This window comes from Lampetra planeri, chromosome 33 (genome assembly GCF_965212315.1).
Source record: "Lampetra planeri chromosome 33, kcLamPlan1.2.h2, whole genome shotgun sequence".
Taxonomy (NCBI): Eukaryota; Metazoa; Chordata; class Hyperoartia; order Petromyzontiformes; family Petromyzontidae; genus Lampetra; species Lampetra planeri.
Genome location: NC_136139.1, coordinates 6,012,805 through 6,032,111, shown reverse-complemented (window position 1 = coordinate 6,032,111; position 19,307 = coordinate 6,012,805). Strand labels below are relative to the sequence as shown.

Below are 19,307 nucleotides of genomic sequence, written 5' to 3'. Positions count from 1 at the left end.
GTCTGTCTCAGCTGCTCGTCGTTTAGGCCCGGGAAGGCACAGCCGACGTCCTCCTGGATCCGTCCGATCGGGTCCCGAGCCGCGGGTCCCGCGCTTGCCGGGCGGTCGACGGGATCCTCAGTGCCACCTGCGAGGGTCTCTGTGGCGCACACTGCACTCTCTCTCGGGGGGGGGAGTTTAGTTCCCGCGCGCTCCTTGGGTTCTGCTGCCTGGCGGCAGCGTCCCCCCGTGAAGCACGGGCAGGCGTCTCCCTCCCTCGTCTCAGCGCGCACCGCGGGCCGTCTTGACAAGGCGTCCGCGTTCGCGTGTGTCCGCCCCACTCGGTACTCGATCTGCAGGTTGTACTCCTGCAGCTGCGCCAGCCATCGAGCCATCTGCCCCCGCGGTTCCTTGAATGTAAGGAGGAACTGCAGTGCATAATGATCGGTGCGCACACGACATTTCCTGCCGTACAAGTACGGTCGGAACTGTTTACACGCGAAAATTACAGCATACAGTTCCTGACGGGTTACACAATAGTTCAGTTCGGCCCCGCTCAGGGTCCGACTGGCGTACGCGATGACCCGCTCCGTCCCACCCTGCACTTGCGACAGCACCGCGCCCAGCCCACTGCTGCAGGCGTCAGTGTCCAAAATAAAATCGGTGGTGAAATCTGGGAAAGCCAAGGTGGGGGTGTGGGTGAGGTGGTCTTTGAGTGTGGTGAAAGCCGTCTGGCAGGCCTCCGACCACTGATAGGGGTTCTTAGGGGAGGTGAGTTGGGTGAGGGGGCGTGCAATCTCACTGAATCCCTTTACAAATCGACGGTAATAAGTGGCGAGTCCCAAGAATGACCTGATCTCCGTCAGGTTCCTCGGCCGCGGCCAATCCACTACGGCACGCACCTTCTCGGGATCGGTGCTCACCCCTGCCTCGCTGACTCGGTGTCCGAGGTACCCCACCTCGCGTTGCGCAATGTAACACTTGCGTGGCTTGAGCTTGAGATGGGCTGCTCGCAGTCGCTGGAATACTTCCCGCAGCCTGGACCAGTGTTCGGACAGCGACCTACTGAACACTATTACGTCGTCCAGGTAAATCAGGCACTGTTCCCACTGCAAGCCCCGCATCACCAACTCCATCAACCGCTGGAACGTCGCGGGCGCGTTAGTGAGTCCGAACGGCAACACTCGAAACTCAAACAGGCCCATCGGGGTGGTGAATGCTGTTTTTGGCCGATCCTCCTCCGTCATCTCCACCTGCCAGTAACCGGACGCCAGATCGAGGGTGGAAAAATACCGCGCTCCTGCGAGACTGTCGAAGGTGTCGTCGATGCGTGGGATGGGAAAAGCGTCGCCGAGGGTGACTGCGTTCAATTTTCGGTAATCAACGCAGAACCGAGTCGATCCGTCCTTTTTCGTTACCAGTACCACCGGGGCAGACCAAGGGCTCGCGGAGGGCTGGATTATGTTATCGCGTAGCATATCCGTGACTGCCTCTTTGATCTGGGTCCGTTCAGGCGCGCCCACTCGGTATGCGGGGAGTTTGATGGGTCGGGCTGCACCTGTGTCAATTTGGTGCTTGACCAGGTCGGTCCGGCCCACGTCCGAATCGTGCTCACTGAACACGTCGGCGTACTCCCGCAATAACCCGCGCAGCTGATCGGCCTCCCCCTTAGGGAAGGCTGCCCAAGGCACATGTAGCGCATCCTGCAGGGGAACAATCTCGGCTCGGGGGGTCGGGCCGACTCGCCAGGCCAGATCCTGGCTGTCCTCGGGGCGGCCAGGGTCCTCCGCCCAGAGTGCGAACACCGAGTCGTTCGAGTGGCGAGCGTGCAGGGGGTGTACGGTGGCTACCGGGGTGCGTCGTCGTATCATTGCCGGGGTACTGTGTGGGTTAAACACACGTATAAACAGCCGGCCCCCATCTGCGTTTACCAGTGTGGCTGACCCTACCACCCCGTATCGCGATGCCAACTCCGGGTGAGGAGTCAGCATTACCTCGCCCGATGGTCGGTGGGTTGGGTCGGTGGAGAGGGTTGCCACTGGCACCAGCATCTCGGCGAGAGGCCCGATGGTGACGGCCGACACCAGCGTAGCGGCCACGGGTGTGAAGCGTGGGCGATTCGGCTCCTGTCCTAGGAACGGAATCCGCTCCCCGCTGCCCTCCACCGTAGCGCATCGTTGCCGGGGCTGTACGTTAAGTCCCAACTTTTCCAGGAGGTCCGTTCCTGCAATGCACTCGTGGCACAACACACTCGAAACGTAGAATTCCTGTGTGCACACCTGGTTTCCTAGACGGACCTCGAGGGAGACCTTCCCCAGCAACCCCATCCCGGCTCCGCTTGCCGTGTGCAGCGCGCGATCCGGGGCCTGCAGGCAGCCCACGTCCACCCCGAGCATGCTGCAGTGCGCGGCGCTCATGAGAGAGGCCACGGCGCCCGTGTCCAACAGGATCCGGGTGCGCTGCCCGTTCACCTGGCCTTCCACCAGCGACGTGGCTCCCGTTATCCCTGCCACCAGCTCCCGCAGCCAATCGCCCGAGGTCCATGCGCCCTTGGGTGTTGTCGTTGTAACCTGTTTATGGATCACTCGCTCGCCATTATTATTACAGCTGGTTTGGGTCGGGTCTACGTCGATTTCATCCCCTGGTGGTCCCCTCTCTAGGGGGGGCTTAGTGTTTGACCTATGCATCGGCCTCGCACGGGCGCGCTGAGGGCAGTCCCTCATGAGATGCCCTCGACGGTCGCACACATAACACGTCCTGGGAGGAGTGGCGGCTCTGTGGCGAACTTTCTGCCCACTCCCTCCTCCCCCCGTGCGCTGTTGCTCATACTCTGCTTCTAGTCGGGCTATCCTCCCAGTTAATCCTCCTACCTCGGCCTGGACCGTCTCTACCATTGTCTCCAGCGCAGTCATGTGTGCCCGTACTTGGGTTACCTTGTTGTCTACTTGGGTTACCCTGTCACCTACCTGGGTTACCTGGCCGGAGACATCCTTTATACCCGTTTGTATACCGGCAACCCATCCCGGGGTTGTCTCGCGGGACACTGGAGGCTCTCTTTCCCGGCCCCTTACCGTTCTCGCGAGCTCCTGTTCCTCCTCCTCGTCTTCCGAGAGCAGGCTCGCAATGGCGTGCTCTCGTCCCAGCCCCCGGAGCTGCGCGCGTTCGCTGTGAATTCTTTCACACTTACGTGCGCGCTCGACAAGGGCGTTAAAGGGAAGACGTGGGCAGCTCATGTCTGGCTGCCACCACGCCGTGCGAGACAGGTACCGCTGGATTTTCTCGGCGGCCAGTTCCTCAATAACATTAGTTGCGTACCCCGGGCGTGCGATCCTTGTTAACTCGCGCACATCCTCGGCGTAATCACGTAGATCTTCGCCAGGTTGGCGACGGCGCGCCTCTAAGGCCGATTTTGCTTCCTCCTCGTCACGCGTGCCAAAACGCTGATCGAGTCGGCGCATCAGCTCCTCTAGCTGTGTCTGTGCGCTCGCGGGTAACGCTTCTACAAAATCGGCTGCCCGCCCATCAAGATTCATATTAAGTTGACGTACTGCCTGCGCGTCCGTCCATCCATTAATTTCCTTGGCCCCTAAGAGATTGCGGGCGAATGCCTTCCACGAAGGGGCCCCCCGGCCGGTAAATATCAGTCTTATTTTAGCGTGAGGTAACGCGGGGGTCCGTACCGCTTCCGACACCAATTTGTGGGGGTCGCTAGCCCCCGAGATCCCTCCCTCGATAATGCTAACGGCCGGGCTAGCATCATCAATCGCCCCCCCGCTGCTAGGTTCCTCACCCGTGGCGTGGGAACCATCGCCCGAGGATTCCCCTCCCCCGCGGGTCCGCGTAGCCGGCATGGCTAATTACCGAGTAGTATTCTGCCCCTCCCTACTACGATACCTCCCTGTCCTAATCGCGCGCCTGCAACCCACACGGAGCGAACGTACGCACGCCCACACACACACACGCCGCTCCGCGCACTCCAACTCAACTCGCGTTATGATCGCGCACCTGTATCGCACACGGGGTGGTCGCACGCACACACACGCAGCTCCCCACGCGACACCCACTCTTGCGCCGCTCTGCGCCGCGCTGGTCGCTCACGTTACGATCGCGCACCTGGAGTACGCCGATTACGCACGCCGAGAGCTTACGCAAGTAACGAGCACACGCAAGCGGGGCACACGCCGACACGACGACTCGTCCCCTCCCCCACTCGCGCGTGCACGTCAACCCAAATATCGTACAAGGACGATTCTCCTCTCACACGGCTGCGTAGTCACGCCAACACACAAAAGTGCTCTCCCCGGGCGTTAACGCACACACCTCCGTACCCGCACAATCGGACAGAGACCACGGCCTTTATGCATACATCGACCACACACTCGCGAATGCAGTGCACGCTAATACCACGTTCCAAAAACACCCAACAACACGGTTTTGTTACTACGCTCGAGATTTTATTAGCCCTTGCTAACCAACCGAGCCACCCGTGTGTGTGTGCGGGCCCGCAAGGCGCTTCTAACCCACACTCTGGTGCCGTGTAGCCCTCTTCTATGCTGAGCTCTCTGCTAAACCGCTTTCCCACTCGTCCTTACCCCGAACTAACCCTCTCCTACGGACCCTACTCTCCGCTCTGAGGTGTTGTAAGGCGCGCAACACGATACCGTCTGTAGTCCTTGGTGACCTTGCGGCGCTCAGATCGTCCTGCAGACAATCTAGCGGCTCGCCCGATGACTCCTTCGTCGCTGACCCCGTGTCCAAACTCCAGAAGAAGAGAGTTCCCTACTGCCCCTGCGTTTTCTTTTAAACTATTCACATCAAAGGCTAGGCGCCCCCGTCCCGACCGCCTTGGTCTCTCGACCAATCCTGAGCCTAGGATTTCCCGCTCTTTTGCGATCCCGCCGGCCTTTGAACTTTCGACCAATCAGTCGTCCCGGTTCCTGATCCCAGCTATCTGCCTTGCTGACCCGTGTTTGTGTTTGTATGCGTTTCTAACTGCGGGGCTCTCTGAGCTCGCCGTGGTCGTGCGATCTCAAATCCGCCCACGGCGCCGCAGTGTTACTTGGCCTGGGAAGGGTCCTGTCCAATTCCCTGGCCCTGAGAAACCGTGGGGTAACCCCCCTAGGGGGCCCTCGGGTGAAAACTCAGGGTAGGTGACCCGACCACGAGGCCCTACGTGGGTGCGGGTGCGTGTTTATGTGGGGGGGGTGATGGGGGGCAGTGCGGCGGTGGAAGCCGGGCGGCTCCCTGGCTCGGCCGAGCGGCCCCGTCGCTGTGGCACCACAACCCCTCTAACCCCTCAAACGTCTAGCCATGTAACAACTCAGCTCCTCTCTACACACGACTGATTTAATAGCTCCATCTCCTCGGGGAGCGTGGTGGTAGAGACGTTGCGGCGAGTGTTTGTGGGATTGATTTTATGGCGTTTTTTAGTATTTTTAGGGTGTAGAATTAGTTTGAGGGTGTTTTGACATACTGTGAGCTTTGTGGGATGTAGACATACGGTGAGCTTCGTGGGATGTACGGAGTTAGACTGATGGCCTTAATCTAAGTTGTCTTGTGGTTGTTGTTGTTTGACTTGCATCCCACTGGGATTTTTGCACACAGCGTTGGTGTACGGTGCTTTTTCTGCAATATTTTGCTGTCTTTTCTTGGATTTTTTGTTTGCACATAGTCACATAGTCACTTTACGATGTTTTCTTGTTCATGTTTTTGTTTTCTGTTTGTTGCGGTTGCACCCGATTCAAGAGCCGAATGGCTCACATGGCTATACCTAATAAATTAACTTGAACTTGAGTATTTTGCAGGGTTGTTTGATAGTGTAGATTATTGCACTGTTTAGATGGCTATTGTATGGTCGAGGCTATGTTGTCAGCAAGGGTAGTGCCGCAGTGGACCAAAATCCAACGTCTCTGCTGTTCACCTTCATTCACCCACACTGACCTGCGTGGTGATGTATGTCCACAAATCCCTCCACGATCCAGCAGTGGAAAGGAATGGTAATGCACTGGTGTTTTAGAAGATGCAATGACACGTTTTAGATGGCATTTAGAACTGTTGGAGAACAATTGAGAGTGTTGTGTATATATTTAGGAAGTGTGTAGTAGACGTGTGTGTTCTAGAGGGTGTCGTGATTGAAAACAAATCGTTGAAAGGGCACAAGTGTGTATTTGAAGATTTGAAGATATACCTTGTTAATTTTAGACGTGTGTGTTAAAATAGAGAGTGAACATCATGTTTGTGGCTTTTGAAGTTTGTTGGAGGAGGGTGTTAACAGCACAATAAACAGGATGCTTAAAAAAATGTTAACACTTATATGAGACTATCGTTTATATAATGGAAAAAGAACGGATAATACACTGTAACACAATAAGAAATGTATGTTAATAGCTTCAAAAAGTTAGAGTCTCCACTTATTCGCCATCATTGTCAACACATGCCTGGAATCTTCTCCAGGTGGTCTCCAGAGCCCGGAGGCACATTTCTTGTGGTATTGTTGTTTTTAAATTACTCTATACTCTATATATTATTATTATTAACCAACATGGAAAAATATGGACAAAAACCCACGACGATCCGTGCGGCGTGGGGAGGCCCTCATGCAGGGATTGACAATGAATTTGAGAAAGCTTCAAATCTAGAATTAATAGCCTCTACGGGGATGATTTCCACCTATCTGTTAGAATTTTTAACAGACGAGACAAGAAGTCACAGCTTCTCGAGACGCTGGCCTTCCTCAAGAGATGCCGCGATAACAAGGTAATACCCATCGCTTTCACACTCACATCTGCTGCTGTGTCTGATAAGCCCCCACCCCCCTCTCCCCCCCCCTCAACTTGTATTTAAGGGCTTACATCTTGAATTCCTGCCTCACTTGATACAGCAAATCTGGCTGTGACGGTCCCACCTGATGACGGAGACTTGTGTTGCCTCCGAAACGTCGTGATTTTTATTTTATTTTTTATTAATTTTAATTTCATTTTTTACCTACGTGACTTTACCGAAAGAACTAAGAATATGAATCATTGCAGTCACGAAAGCTTCAAATCTAGAATTGAGAAAACGTGTTGGAGACATGTAGTGCGTTTTAGTTTTCGACGGTCTGTTGTGATGTTTTCATTATATTTCCAGGAGGGTGTTTATATAACATTTTATGACGGCGGGGTGTTAATTATAGCCACGTGGGTTGTTTGGGACGGTACCGTGACGGCATGACGGGTTCTACAGCGTGTGTTGCTAACTCATTATCGTCACTATGAGCCTCAAAAAGTTGACGCTAGATGTCGCTACAAGAGACATGTTAATGTCATAAAAAAAATGCACCACTGGACAATTTACAAATGCAGTATATCAACACTGTGACCCGATACAGGATCCTTACGAATTCCATGGAATAACGACAAATAGTTTTACCACATTGTGGTAAACAAAAAGTGCATTTAAACAGGATCCTGAATGCATACCTGGAATAATGTCACTAATTACGGTATTCACCGTAGGACACTGATGCCAGATATTTAATCCAGACCTGGAATCGCACTTAAAACTGCATAATGTCCTCATCCCATAAAGTCACTCGATGTTTCGCTACCATCGCTGTGGCACATCCTTTTGGCTGGCTATGGAACAAAGACGGTCAACTGCATTGCGCTCATCTGATATTAGGAAGCCACTGGAGCTATGCACTTTTAAATCTAGAGAGACAAACTCATTTCTTTCCAAATGTTTTTTGTGTTCAGTTTGTTGTCCTACCCCCGCACCTCCGTTTAGCGCGGTTGGCTACGTACGGCGCAAAATAAGTTCAACATGTGCTCACACAAATCTAGCGACACTTCAGAATAAACACCTATTTCTGGAGCCAAACATCGCACTTCCTGGCTTAGATATTCCTCCTCGAAGACACTGGTCGAGCGATTGTGGCAACGCAACCTAAACTATGGGCCATGTAAAAAAAAACCTACAGAGACTCATAGAGAACCATAGATATACATTAAAGACACGCGCCACAGTCGTGCCATTGTGGCCTTGCAGCCGAAATTATGGACCCATATAACAAATACACCACTGGGATAATACAACTACTCACGAACTATACATCTCTGTCTTGTGAAGCACTCTCGTCATGGCCTAACATTTAGCTCTTGAATAACACAATGCTGGCTATCCATTCTTTAAAAATAGAATCCGGCGAAAAATAGAATCCAATGAGAAGAAAAATCGGCCAGGTTGGCAACACCACAAGAAAACAAACAAGCGGCGGTGTGACTGGGGTCGTTCTTTATACTAGGTCGACTCAGCCTCAAATGAGTACCTGATGCGGTGTTTAGTAAACATCGCCACTGGGGGAGGGCAAAGTGCGGCCGTGCGTGGTGGTGTCGGCCACAACCCCTCGTGTGCCACAGTGCCGACAACCTTCATAGGTGCTGCTCGCTCACAGCACTTGCCCCAACAGTCTCTTACAGGCTACACGGGGGACCTTTGTCTTTGTGTTGCAGTGGGGGAGCGGTGGTGTAGCGGTCAGGGCGCTGCGCTACGAACCTGGCGATCCGAGTTCGACACCCGCTCAACGCCACCAACACCGGTGACGATTATCTGAACCGGTTCCTGGGCCTCCCCTAGGTCGACTCAGCCTCAAATGAGGACCTGGTGCGGTGGTGTAGAAAACATCGCCACTGGGTGGGGGGGTGTGCCGGCCACCCACCCCCTCGTGTGCCACAGTGTCGACAACCTTCATAGGTGCTGCTCGCTCACAGCACTTGCCCCAGCAGTCTCTTACAGGCTACACGGAGGGGAGGGGATGGGGGATCTTTGTCTTTGGGGCCGTCCATAAATGACGTCACGCACCTATGGCGGGGGGGGGGGGTCAGACATTTGTGACGATGTGTGACGAGGGAGGGTGAGTAATGTGACGTCACATCAAAATGCGCAACTTTAAATAAATATAGACAACACGTTCTACTTAATTAAATAGACTTTAATTTTCGATTTAAAGCTTTCGTGACTGCAGGGATTCATCTTCTTGGTTCTTTCGGTGAAGTCACGTACTGAAAGATTCTAGATTTGAAGCTTTCGTGACTGCAAGGAATCATCTTCTTAGGTTTTTTCGGTAAAGTCACGTAGAAAGTAAAATAAAATAAAAACAAAAATCACGACGTTTCGGAGGCAACACAAGTCTCCGTCATCAGGTGGGACCGTCACAGCCAGATTAGCTGTATCAAGTGAGGCAATGATTCAAGATGTAATCCCTTAAAAGCGAGTTGAGGGGGGAGGGAGAGGGAGGGGGGGAGCTCATCAGACTATGGTAGCCAATGAAAGGAACGTATCGGGAGGGAGGGGGGGCGAGGCCAAAAGGGTGGGCGATGGACGTGGAAGCGCTTGTGCGCAAGCGGCCATTGTGTTGGCGGGTGCAGTGGCTGGCCGCTTGCGCACAATCGCTCCATTGTGTTGGCGTGTGCAGTAATTGGCCGCTTGCGCACAAGCGCTTCCACGTCCATCGCCCACCCTTTTGGCCTCGCCCCCCCTCCCTCCCGATACGTTCCTTTCATTGGCTACCATAGTCTGATGAGCTCCCCCCCTCTCTCTCCCTCCCCCCTCAACTCGCTTTTAAGGGATTACATCTTGAATCATTGCCTCACTTGATACAGCTAATCTGGCTGTGACGGTCCCACCTGATGACGGAGACTTGTGTTGCCTCCGAAACGTCGTGATTTTTGTTTTTATTTTATTTTACTTTCTACGTGACTTTACCGAAAAAACCTAAGAAGACGTACTGAAAGAACCAACATCAGAGTGCAGCGCCACATTAAATACGCACTACAATGACAATAGTTTGAAGCATATTTTTGGTTCTTTCGGTAAAGTCACGTAGAAGGGAAATAAAATAATAATGTGAGAATTTGTATTGTTTTATATTTGTATTATTTTATTATTTCCCTTCTACGTGACTTTACCGAAAGAACCAAGAATATGAATCCCTGCAGTCACGAAAGCTTTAAATCAAAAGTTTAAAGCATGTTTTATTTTGGGGGGGGGCAGGCAGAGCTTTGTGACGTCATTTTTGAAGGGGGGGGGTCTGACTTTGTGAAGCCGCGTGACGAGAGAGGGGGGAGGGGTCAAAAAAAATCTCGTGACGTCATTTACGGACCGCCCCTTTATTGTTGAAACTCCACCCCCCAACAGCTGCCGCTGTTGTTGTCGTGGGTGACCTCCTCCATCCCTGCTCCACCACCACCCGCCTCCCTCCTGCATCACACATCGCGAGGCCACACACCACCACACACCACCATCAAGATGATGTCCCGTGTGGCATCGTTGTCCCTACTGCTGTGTGGCCTCTACTGCTGCTGCGAGACGCTGCCAGAGACTCGCTGGAGGCCCATGCTGGGTGCACCGACCGCTATCCAGACCACGGACCCGGGCCTCCACACGGCGGCCGCGGCGGCCACTCGCCTGTTCAACTCGGGCCTCAACAGCCGCACGGTCTACAGACTCGACAGGGTGACGAAGGCCACACGCCAGGTCAGAGACGTTGACGGGTGGACACGCAGCAGCAGACCGCCGGTGCCAGGCTAGGTGCACGTCGACGCCGCGTGGAAATGCCAGGGTCGGCTTTGTCAGAATTTGTTTTTGTTTTGGAGGAATCCGATGAGCTATGATACTCTTTTGTTGTTGTTGTTATCACGGGATCGACCCCCCCTCCCCTCCCGGCTGTGTCAGTATGTTCGTGACGATATTTTTGTTTTATTCTATTAAGGACCGTCTCTTAAAATATATAGTTTTTTTTACAGAATAAAAAAAATATCTTGTTATTTTTGGCTGCCGACTCCGGGTCTATACAAAACAAAGATGTCATTGTCGTCTTGCATAGCTGATTGGGGTGGGGCAAGTGCTGTTAGCGAGGGGGTGGGGTGGCCAACACCACGCCCGGCCGCCTTTGTCTCCCCATTGCCCATGTTTACACACCGCACCAGGTGCTACTGATTTGAGGCTGAGACGACCTAGGGGAGGCCCATAACCGGTTGAGATTAATCGATCACTGGTGTGTTGGCCGTGAGCCAGAATCGAACTCGGGTCGCCGGGTTCATACCCAAAGGTCTTCCAGAATAAGCTTGCTCAACCTTAAAGAAACGTGTTAACTCGTAGGCTTTCGCGACCAATATTATTCATAATCAACGTTTTTGGGTTAGATCTCGTTATTAATAAATGTGTCGTAACCCTCCACCACCCGACACGGCCAATCGGCAAAAAAGTGTCACGTTGACAAAAAGACAAATAGTTTCACTACTTTAGCCCACCGGTGTGTTGAAGCGTGAATTGCCCGATGATGCTGGATGCAATTACCAGCGAAACGTCGTACTCAAAAAACGTGTTAACTCGTATATACAGACTGTATTGCAACTTCGATAGTGCCGTTTGCTGCTGGCCGCCAAACGATTATGGCCTGTGCTCAGCAACTACGAGAACAGAACAATGTCATCATCGGCTATTGTCCATAAAGTTTAGTCCCCACGCCAAACACACAAAATGTCACGCAGTCAACTTTTACACACACAGACAGTCATGTATACACAGAGGGCCTTACTCAGTAATCATGCCAACGTTGTTGGCATGTGGTTGGAACCGTGGGTTCAACGTTCAATATTCACTGGGTATACTATATATGTGCACGGAGGGATTTTGTGTGTGTTTTTGGATGTGTTTACACTAACATTGGCGCTGTTTCAGTGGTGTACATCACACCTTCGAAGGGGTGTGGGGAACCATTGCCTTAGTGCGGACTGAATAGAACTTTCAGGCGGCATCTTTGGTGGGCCTCAATTTAACTCACAACATAAACATTGAACGTTGGGCCAACGTCGGTCCAACGGTTCCAACCACATGCCAACGTTGGCGTATTTGACATACAGCACAATATTTTACTTAAAATGCTAGGTTGAACATTCCCTGATGGGTACCCAATTCGTACGGCTAAGATGATATGAGTGGCGGATACATATTGTTGTGGGCTGTTTTGACATGGTGTGGGGTCCTATGAAATGAAGTCGTGGGCTGTATTTGGCCCGCAGATCAGTAGATCCCCCCCACCCCTTCTTAGAAGGATGCTTTTGTATAGAAACAGTACGTTTACCCTGATGTATCTAACGTTCGAAATTTTAGGTTAAATTCAAACTTGTGCGGCTTAAACTTAAGCTGATTGTTGATGAGCAGTAATGCTATATACCACACAGCTACAAATAATATTTAACAAAACCCCACATATGAAGTGTCATTTGCTCGTGACTGCTGTTAGGGTCGTAAATGTTGACCTTTTAGACTGGACCTCATGCAAAACACAGGCCCCCGACTATTTCCACACCCTGCTTATAGCCGTCTATGACCAAATAATCCAAAATGATTTCGTCAAAATGTTGTTCATCGAAATGGCTTTTACCATTAATTTAATAGTAAAACTTAGGGATGTGTTTCGGACAGTCATTCCAACTGTACTCCTAACCTAAAAATATATACCTATATCACTTTTAACGATACAAAAATAATAAGAACATAAATATTGAAACTATTCAATAATAAGTAATTTAAAACTAAAATAATTAACCTTTTCAGGGAACTCCCCAAAATATCTGCATGTTGGTTTGACTGCAAAGGTGATGTGGAAACCTGACTGTTGCACTTTAGGGATACCGTGACACTGTCGTGGAAGAATGACAGCCTCCTGGGCGGTGGTTCTTTTTTGATCTCATGGCACGTGCTGTGTGAAATTTCATGACGTGGAAATACAATTTCGAAAAGTTCATTTGTCATTTGGGTTAATGCAAAATGTTGTGAACCGAACGTTTGTCAATCATGTATTGTGATTTGTATTGTGATTTCCTCCAACACGAACCAAAGTTCACGGATTTAGTCAAACGTCAAAATGCAGGATCCTCGTGCATTGCGACGTGTACCTGGCACACCATATCCAGTCTTACCTCTCACTATCGATGTGACTACTGGTCATGTGCCTGCTCCAGTTCACCAGCCACCCAGAAATTATTCAGTGGCAGATGAAGCTCCTATTATTATTATTGCTACGAACTGATGTTCACTTTATCGCTTGATGGTGCAGATTGTGAGCGGTCTCAAGTACATCTTTGAGGCAGACCTGAAGAGCACGGAATGCTTGAAAATGGAGGAACGAGTGGCTGAGGATTGCAACTTTCACGACGATGGCGTAGCCACTGTGAGTACAGCCAATGCTTGGAAAAAAAAAATCCCCTCATTGTGCAATCGGCATCACGTAATGAGTCGAAGTATCCATTTGTATCTCTTGCAGAGCTGTGACGACCCTTCGTGTTTGAGAATGGTCCGCAGAAGCGTAGATCGCAGAGCTACCCTCCAAATGACCTCTGGACTACAAAGTTGAGAGGAAGCTCCTGAAGGCAGGCTACTCGCCAGTCTTGAAATGACAATATAAACATTGCTGATCAACTCTCGAGCATAAGAATTATATATATATATAAAAATTGACGACGTTTTGGCCCATCATTACTATTTCTCATTGCAATGACTGCTCCTTTATGAGAAATCACCAGTGGTTATAATATGGTCAGACCGGCTCGTGTCATGGGAATGTGAAAGTTTCACCACCAGTTAAGAGCCACGTGTAGGAGGTGAATGCTGCTCCACACTACTATGAGCAATAAGATGTGAAGTTATAAATAATATCATTAAAAATATACATCAAATTAGTTTTTTGTTGTACATTTGAAAATGTATAAATTAATGTACATGAAGCTATAAGGGTCAACCATACAGTCACATAAGGATATGAATTCAGTTGTTGTTTCTGTTGTTATTGCTGTTCAGTGTAAGAGTCTTGCTGTACGTGGCCATCCTTTGCCAGGTTTTCAAGTGCCGCTTTGAGGTGTGGACAATCCCCTGGCGCAAGCAGACCAAGGTGCTCAGTCAAAGCTGCGAGCAAAACAACCCAATCAAACCTTCTACCATGCCAAACGCCTAATTAGGAACACATCATCCAGCTGGCTAGGCAAATATAAACATGCATTTGGCCCGCCAGCCAATTATTTGGGCACACGTACAAAAACCAGACATGTTCAGCTAGTTATTCAGGCACACAGCGAGACACCTTTATAATTAGCCAGACACACATACATCGAGTCATTTGGATGAGTCAGACGCACAGTTAGCTTTTCAAGCACGCAGCCAGTCTACTTGATGGCTTTGATGAGCACACTTCCACTCGACATTCATAAAATTAGTAGACACCTAAGTCCACTGGATAATGATTCATTTGCACATCTACGCAGCTGGACAATTAGGAATACATTACACCGTGAGAAGACAAATTAGCGACTCTGTAAGACTGTGTTTGGTATTGAGGTGCGACAAGGAGTTGAAGATTAATTTACAAACATTTGCTTTTAAAATATGACCAATACACACATGACATAAAGTGTTACTCTATTTCAGAACATATAAAAAAATAGATTTTTAACACTTACTTTAATTTAGCATGTATACTGTTGTTTTTTTCATTGCTTACATTAATATTATCTCTTCATCACAGTTATTTGATAGTGTAGCCACTGTTATTAACGAGAACCCTGTATTTTCACATCTCTTGCACAATTATTAAAAACGTCAACGAATTGCGTCGGTTTTTCGCGGTTGCGTTGCACAACTCGCCGTTGTTGTCTGCGGTCGTACTCACGAGCACATCGGCATGATGCCTCGCGTTCCGCTCCACTGCCGAGCGGAAAACGTCGGTACATCCTACCGAACAGCATGTGGTACAACCCAAAACACACACACACCGGTGAGCTATGCTACTCTTTACACAACCTGGAATGGAAAAAAGAAATACAGACGCAAATTGTACTAAATGCAACTTTCATATCAAGACCGTTTGTAAGTTGTGGCAAAGGAATTCAAACGTCCATGTGGAGTAATTGAAAAAGAGGTGAGAGAGGGAGTTTGGGGAGTTTTAGCTTGAGTGAGGAATGGTGGCATAGACTGCTAGGGGCCCAAGGGCAAAATGTATACAACTTTAGTGTTGGAAGTACAGATGCAAACACTTCATTCGGAGAGGCAGACTGTCTTGAGCCTGGGTCTGAACAGGATGTCTCAAGCAGTGAGGATGGCCAGAGTAAGAGATAACCGATGGTTGAAGTAGCAAAGAAGGTGTGACCTCCCACTGCGCAAATGTTGACAGACTGGAGCAGAGGGAACGTGAATACGTTGGGAGTTACACCGGACAGGCGATCACGATGGGGCATACGTTTGAATTTCAGTGCGACTGACGCATTTGACATAGACGATATTTAACGTGGGGTTTTTACACATAGTTTACGATTAGAATGTTTGCATGTTATGTACTGTCGCTCACCTTTTTTGTTGCGAATTAGAAGCCGCATAATCTCAATGTGTGCTCCACAATTGATTCTCTCTCTAAAACAATAGTATTAGCAGTATTAATCGCAAGAAATAATCAAATATAATCGTATTTTGCATATTAACATTTAGTTGGAAATAAAATCAAGTTTATCTCACCAGGCTTGCGTGTGGGTACACTTTTGTTTACAGTGAATGTGGTTGCGGTTTTTGTATGACGTGTGAGAAATGTGTTTCCTTTGCACAACACATGTTACTTCAATTGCAGTCCAGAAAATCGGGCCACCACTCACAAAAGATTGCAAAACTATTTTTTTAATAAAAGCCACCCAAATGCAAACGTGACCATGTGATCGAAGAAAATAAATACATGCTTTACGATGAATCTGTATTCTTCTTTACCGTCGGTGATTTTATGAAATAGCTCCATTCAGGGCCTTGATTCAAATAATGGATCGATTCCCCTTATAGATTTTTTCCATTGTGAATAGTAGTGCCTCTAGTGGCTACAAAGGACATGATGTTTACACACAATTCAACACGTGTATTGTGAGCTCGAAAATCGATTGTCCACCCCTTTTAGGAAGTTTCTGTTTGCGAGCACCTATAACCCTACGGTGTCACTATCATGCGGCGGGGCTAGTGCTGCGAGCACCTGGCCACGTTTGTGTCTCCCCCCGCCCCCCCCCCCAGTAATAATGTTGCCCAGACCATACCAAAGGCTCATTAGATATTTTGGTTGGCACAGGCCAGGTTCATGCAGCAATCGTTCTTTGGGCTTTGTTTTCCTCAAATCGTGCAGGAACTTCACCCAGGTCACACGAATTCTAAAGCGATGTGCCAACTAGCCCGCTATTCACCACTTCCCGCACGTGTAAGCAACGTTGCAACGTGGTGTTTGTGAAATGGTGAAACGCACATGACGAACGCACACAGATGGGCAAGTTTGTGAAAATGGATCAGCCACTTAAAGCTGTGACAGTCATGCGCACTGCCTTGGCCGTCTTCTTCCCCTTCTTGACACCATATACCGTACACGTATGTCAGCGAATAAACATATACCGCTACTAGTTGTGTGCTAATGTGTGGTCCAAAGTTATTTGAAAGGCCTATTCGGCCCTCAGTAAGGACATGGTGCCACTGCCCCTGGTATGTGTATTTATATTCTACAGGGTTGAGAACCAGTCACACCCACAGCCTAGATGATTCTGTACGAAGCGATGCGTCCAAATAGTTTGTCTTCATTTGTTTTCGGTGGGGTTTTCCTCTTCAACTAGGAGACAAAAAACATTTGTTTTCCCGACTTTGAACTGCTTATTTGTTTGAATGTATAACACGCATTAAATTGTTCATTTATCCGTGATAAAAACGTTTGTTTCCTTCACACCACGGGAAGAGGGGTAGAGACAAGGAAGTTCCCGAGACAGAGAGGTGGACACGGCTCAAGGTGAGCAGCAGGAAAGTGAGGAGGGAGAAGGAATGGCTGGGTCAGGATGTCGGGGATTGTGAGAGTTGTGATGATGATGGAGAGGAGAGGGAAGAATGGCAGGAGAGCAAACACGTTAATGGCACGGAGCAGCGTCTGTTTTCACAGGGAGTGGGGAGAAGGGAGGAATTAAGTGGGGGTGGCCACACGTCACTTGATTTAGATATTAGCGTTATTTCATCATTAGAACAGTGGCAATGCAGCAATTAGTAGAGCAGTTGCACGAACACAAATATTGCCCAAAACCTCGCTTGCAATTTCTAAACAGTGGTGTGTTTGTGACTGCATAAACTTTCTGTACCAACTTGGCTGGAGTCGCATCCATGACTGGACAACCCATAACGATGACCACTGCACTACATGTTGCTTTACAGAAATCCCTGGATATTTCCACGTTAGCTTGGCCGTTCAAGTGACCGAGTTCCAGTTGCCAAATCTCGTTCTGATATTCTCTTTTGACACGCGTATCTCGGCCATGGTACGCAACAGTTTCCCGAAATCGTGGAGAGATTCGTCGAAAGGCGACTGTCATCAGGTCCCATGGTATGAACAAGTGCAGTCTCCAGCTCGTATTGTCCACGATCTCTCTGGCCTCTGTGTAGGTATGGGGGTATTGAGTGGTGGTTTTATAATCCCTTGTACTGGTAGGAACTGCCAGGTTACACCAGTCCACAGGGGATTGTGTCCGTCGTGCAGGGAGGGGCTGGGTGGGGAGGGGAGGGTGGGGTGGGGCTGGGTGGGGCTGGTCACCCCGTGGTGCCCTTATAAAACTCAACGTTTAACCTACTCACGCCGGCTTGTACCCACCCTCAGTCGGCCATATTTGCGGAATACACCACGCCGCCGTTGACCCTGGCCATTGACAGAGCAACCCAACGTTCCTACCAGCTCCCTCCGTAGGAATGTGTTTAAAATGTAAACAGACCTGCCCCTACTGGACATCTGTGAACAGAACTTTATTTGCTCAGATTCCTCCAGTATAAATATTCCAATACATTTCGTCGTGCTATATTTGGACTCCCCCCAGCCCACCTCCCTCCCAGACCCTTGAATGGGGGTCATTGTTTCACGGGGCTGGTGAATGCACCACTTCTTTCCCCCTTGCCCTGACCGCACCGTCGGCTCTTTTGCTGCAACGCCATGGCGTTGCAGCTGCCACTCACCACCACCACTCGCATGGCCACGTCACACGGGAGCGGAGGACGGCGGCCTTCACGCGGCCCCATCTCTGCCAAGTGAGACATCACGACGGATGCCATCAACGCGGCGACCGAACATCGACCCCCCGGGGTCTCCAGAGCGACAACAAACACCACGCCAATGGCCGTATTCGAGGGCCAAACGACGCGCCACATGGCTCCTTAGACGAAGATCCTCCAACCGAACAATGAGGGACTCTTGCCCGGGCGAAGTGCGAGTATTTTGCCGCTGTTCTTGACGAGGTTGTCCGACTCGACCACCTGAATGCGAAACTGTAGTTGCTCTGCATCGACATCAGCCACACAAAAGAAGCCACGCACCACAAGAGGGCCTCTTTAAAAGTTCACCCCCCTTTGCGTTCCCTGTCAATTTCCCATAAAGAATAAAATAACCAGCGCCCTCTACACAGCCCTGCACGACCCCTGGGTCTACCCGCCTTGCCAATTAAAACAAAGCTGCCCTAAAGCCAAAAGCAAGTCTTGGGAATCGTCCATATACCCCTAAAACACAGAATCTTTGATTTTCCTGGAAATATCTAGCGTTATGAAGCTCTTTTTTCACGGATCTCCAGCAATGAATTATTTACGAAAGAAAACAATTAAAAACCACGGCTCCTTTCAATTCGCTTTCAAGAACCAAACTAAATTTACGCGACTCCGCTGGCTGCAATTGTTACAGCCAATCCGATAGAGCGAAGGGACACCGATGTGCGCGACTCGGCCTATACACACACACCCATAAAGACCCAGTCTCCGATTTAAAGCAGTGAGTCTATAATTAAGTCGCCGCCGCTATTTAAATATATTTCTCTCCCATGTCCGCTCAGTCACACAAACGCAGCCCTTGGTCGCCACACAAAGCAGGTCCCTGTGCTGTCAGGGATGAATGGAAGTTGGGGGGGGGTCAATGCAGATACATGCAGTGGGGGTGAGCGGTGGGGGCGGGGACGTCGCTGCCACAGTGACTCAATGCATCGTGCCATACAAGGGGAAAAACGTTGCCAGGACAAAGGCCCTGTTTGTTCGTGAAATGCATAGGCTGGGACATTTCTTCAATACTTACCACTGGGAGGGTTTCGCGATTGTGCCGCGTAGCTCTAAGATTACATTTTGGCTTGTACTGCGCAAACTACAGAGCGCATTAAAAGAAGTTTCAGATGGGCTTTGGTTAGAACTTGCAACAAAAAAGTTCCCCGTTAGCAATGTATACACATCGCACACACGCAAGCCGGAATGGTGGTGACAATGGCCTTAGC

The 19,307-nt window shown here is 49.9% G+C and overlaps 1 protein-coding gene across 1 annotated transcript; it reads left to right on the top strand.

The window, feature by feature from the left end:
- The first annotated feature begins 10,126 nt into the window (after positions 1 to 10,126).
- On the top strand, positions 10,127 to 15,524 carry LOC144729679 (cystatin-like). The gene is made up of 3 exons (XM_078610108.1): positions 10,127 to 10,494; positions 13,082 to 13,195; positions 13,859 to 15,524. The coding sequence occupies exons 1-3, from the start codon at positions 10,267 to 10,269 to the stop codon at positions 13,973 to 13,975; spliced, it is 459 nt and encodes a 152-aa protein (XP_078466234.1). The 5' UTR covers positions 10,127 to 10,266; the 3' UTR covers positions 13,976 to 15,524.
- Positions 15,525 to 19,307: the final 3,783 nt, after the last annotated feature.

Excerpts from the sequence above, each read along its gene's own strand:
- LOC144729679 (XM_078610108.1), top strand. The coding sequence starts at position 10,267 with ATGATGTCCCGTGTGGCATCGTTGTCCCTACTGCTGTGTGGCCTCTAC. Across the intron at positions 10,495-13,081 it reads TGACGAAGGCCACACGCCAG|ATTGTGAGCGGTCTCAAGTA; the intron begins GTCAGAGACGTT and ends TTGATGGTGCAG. Across the intron at positions 13,196-13,858 it reads ACGACGATGGCGTAGCCACT|GTTTTCAAGTGCCGCTTTGA; the intron begins GTGAGTACAGCC and ends ATCCTTTGCCAG.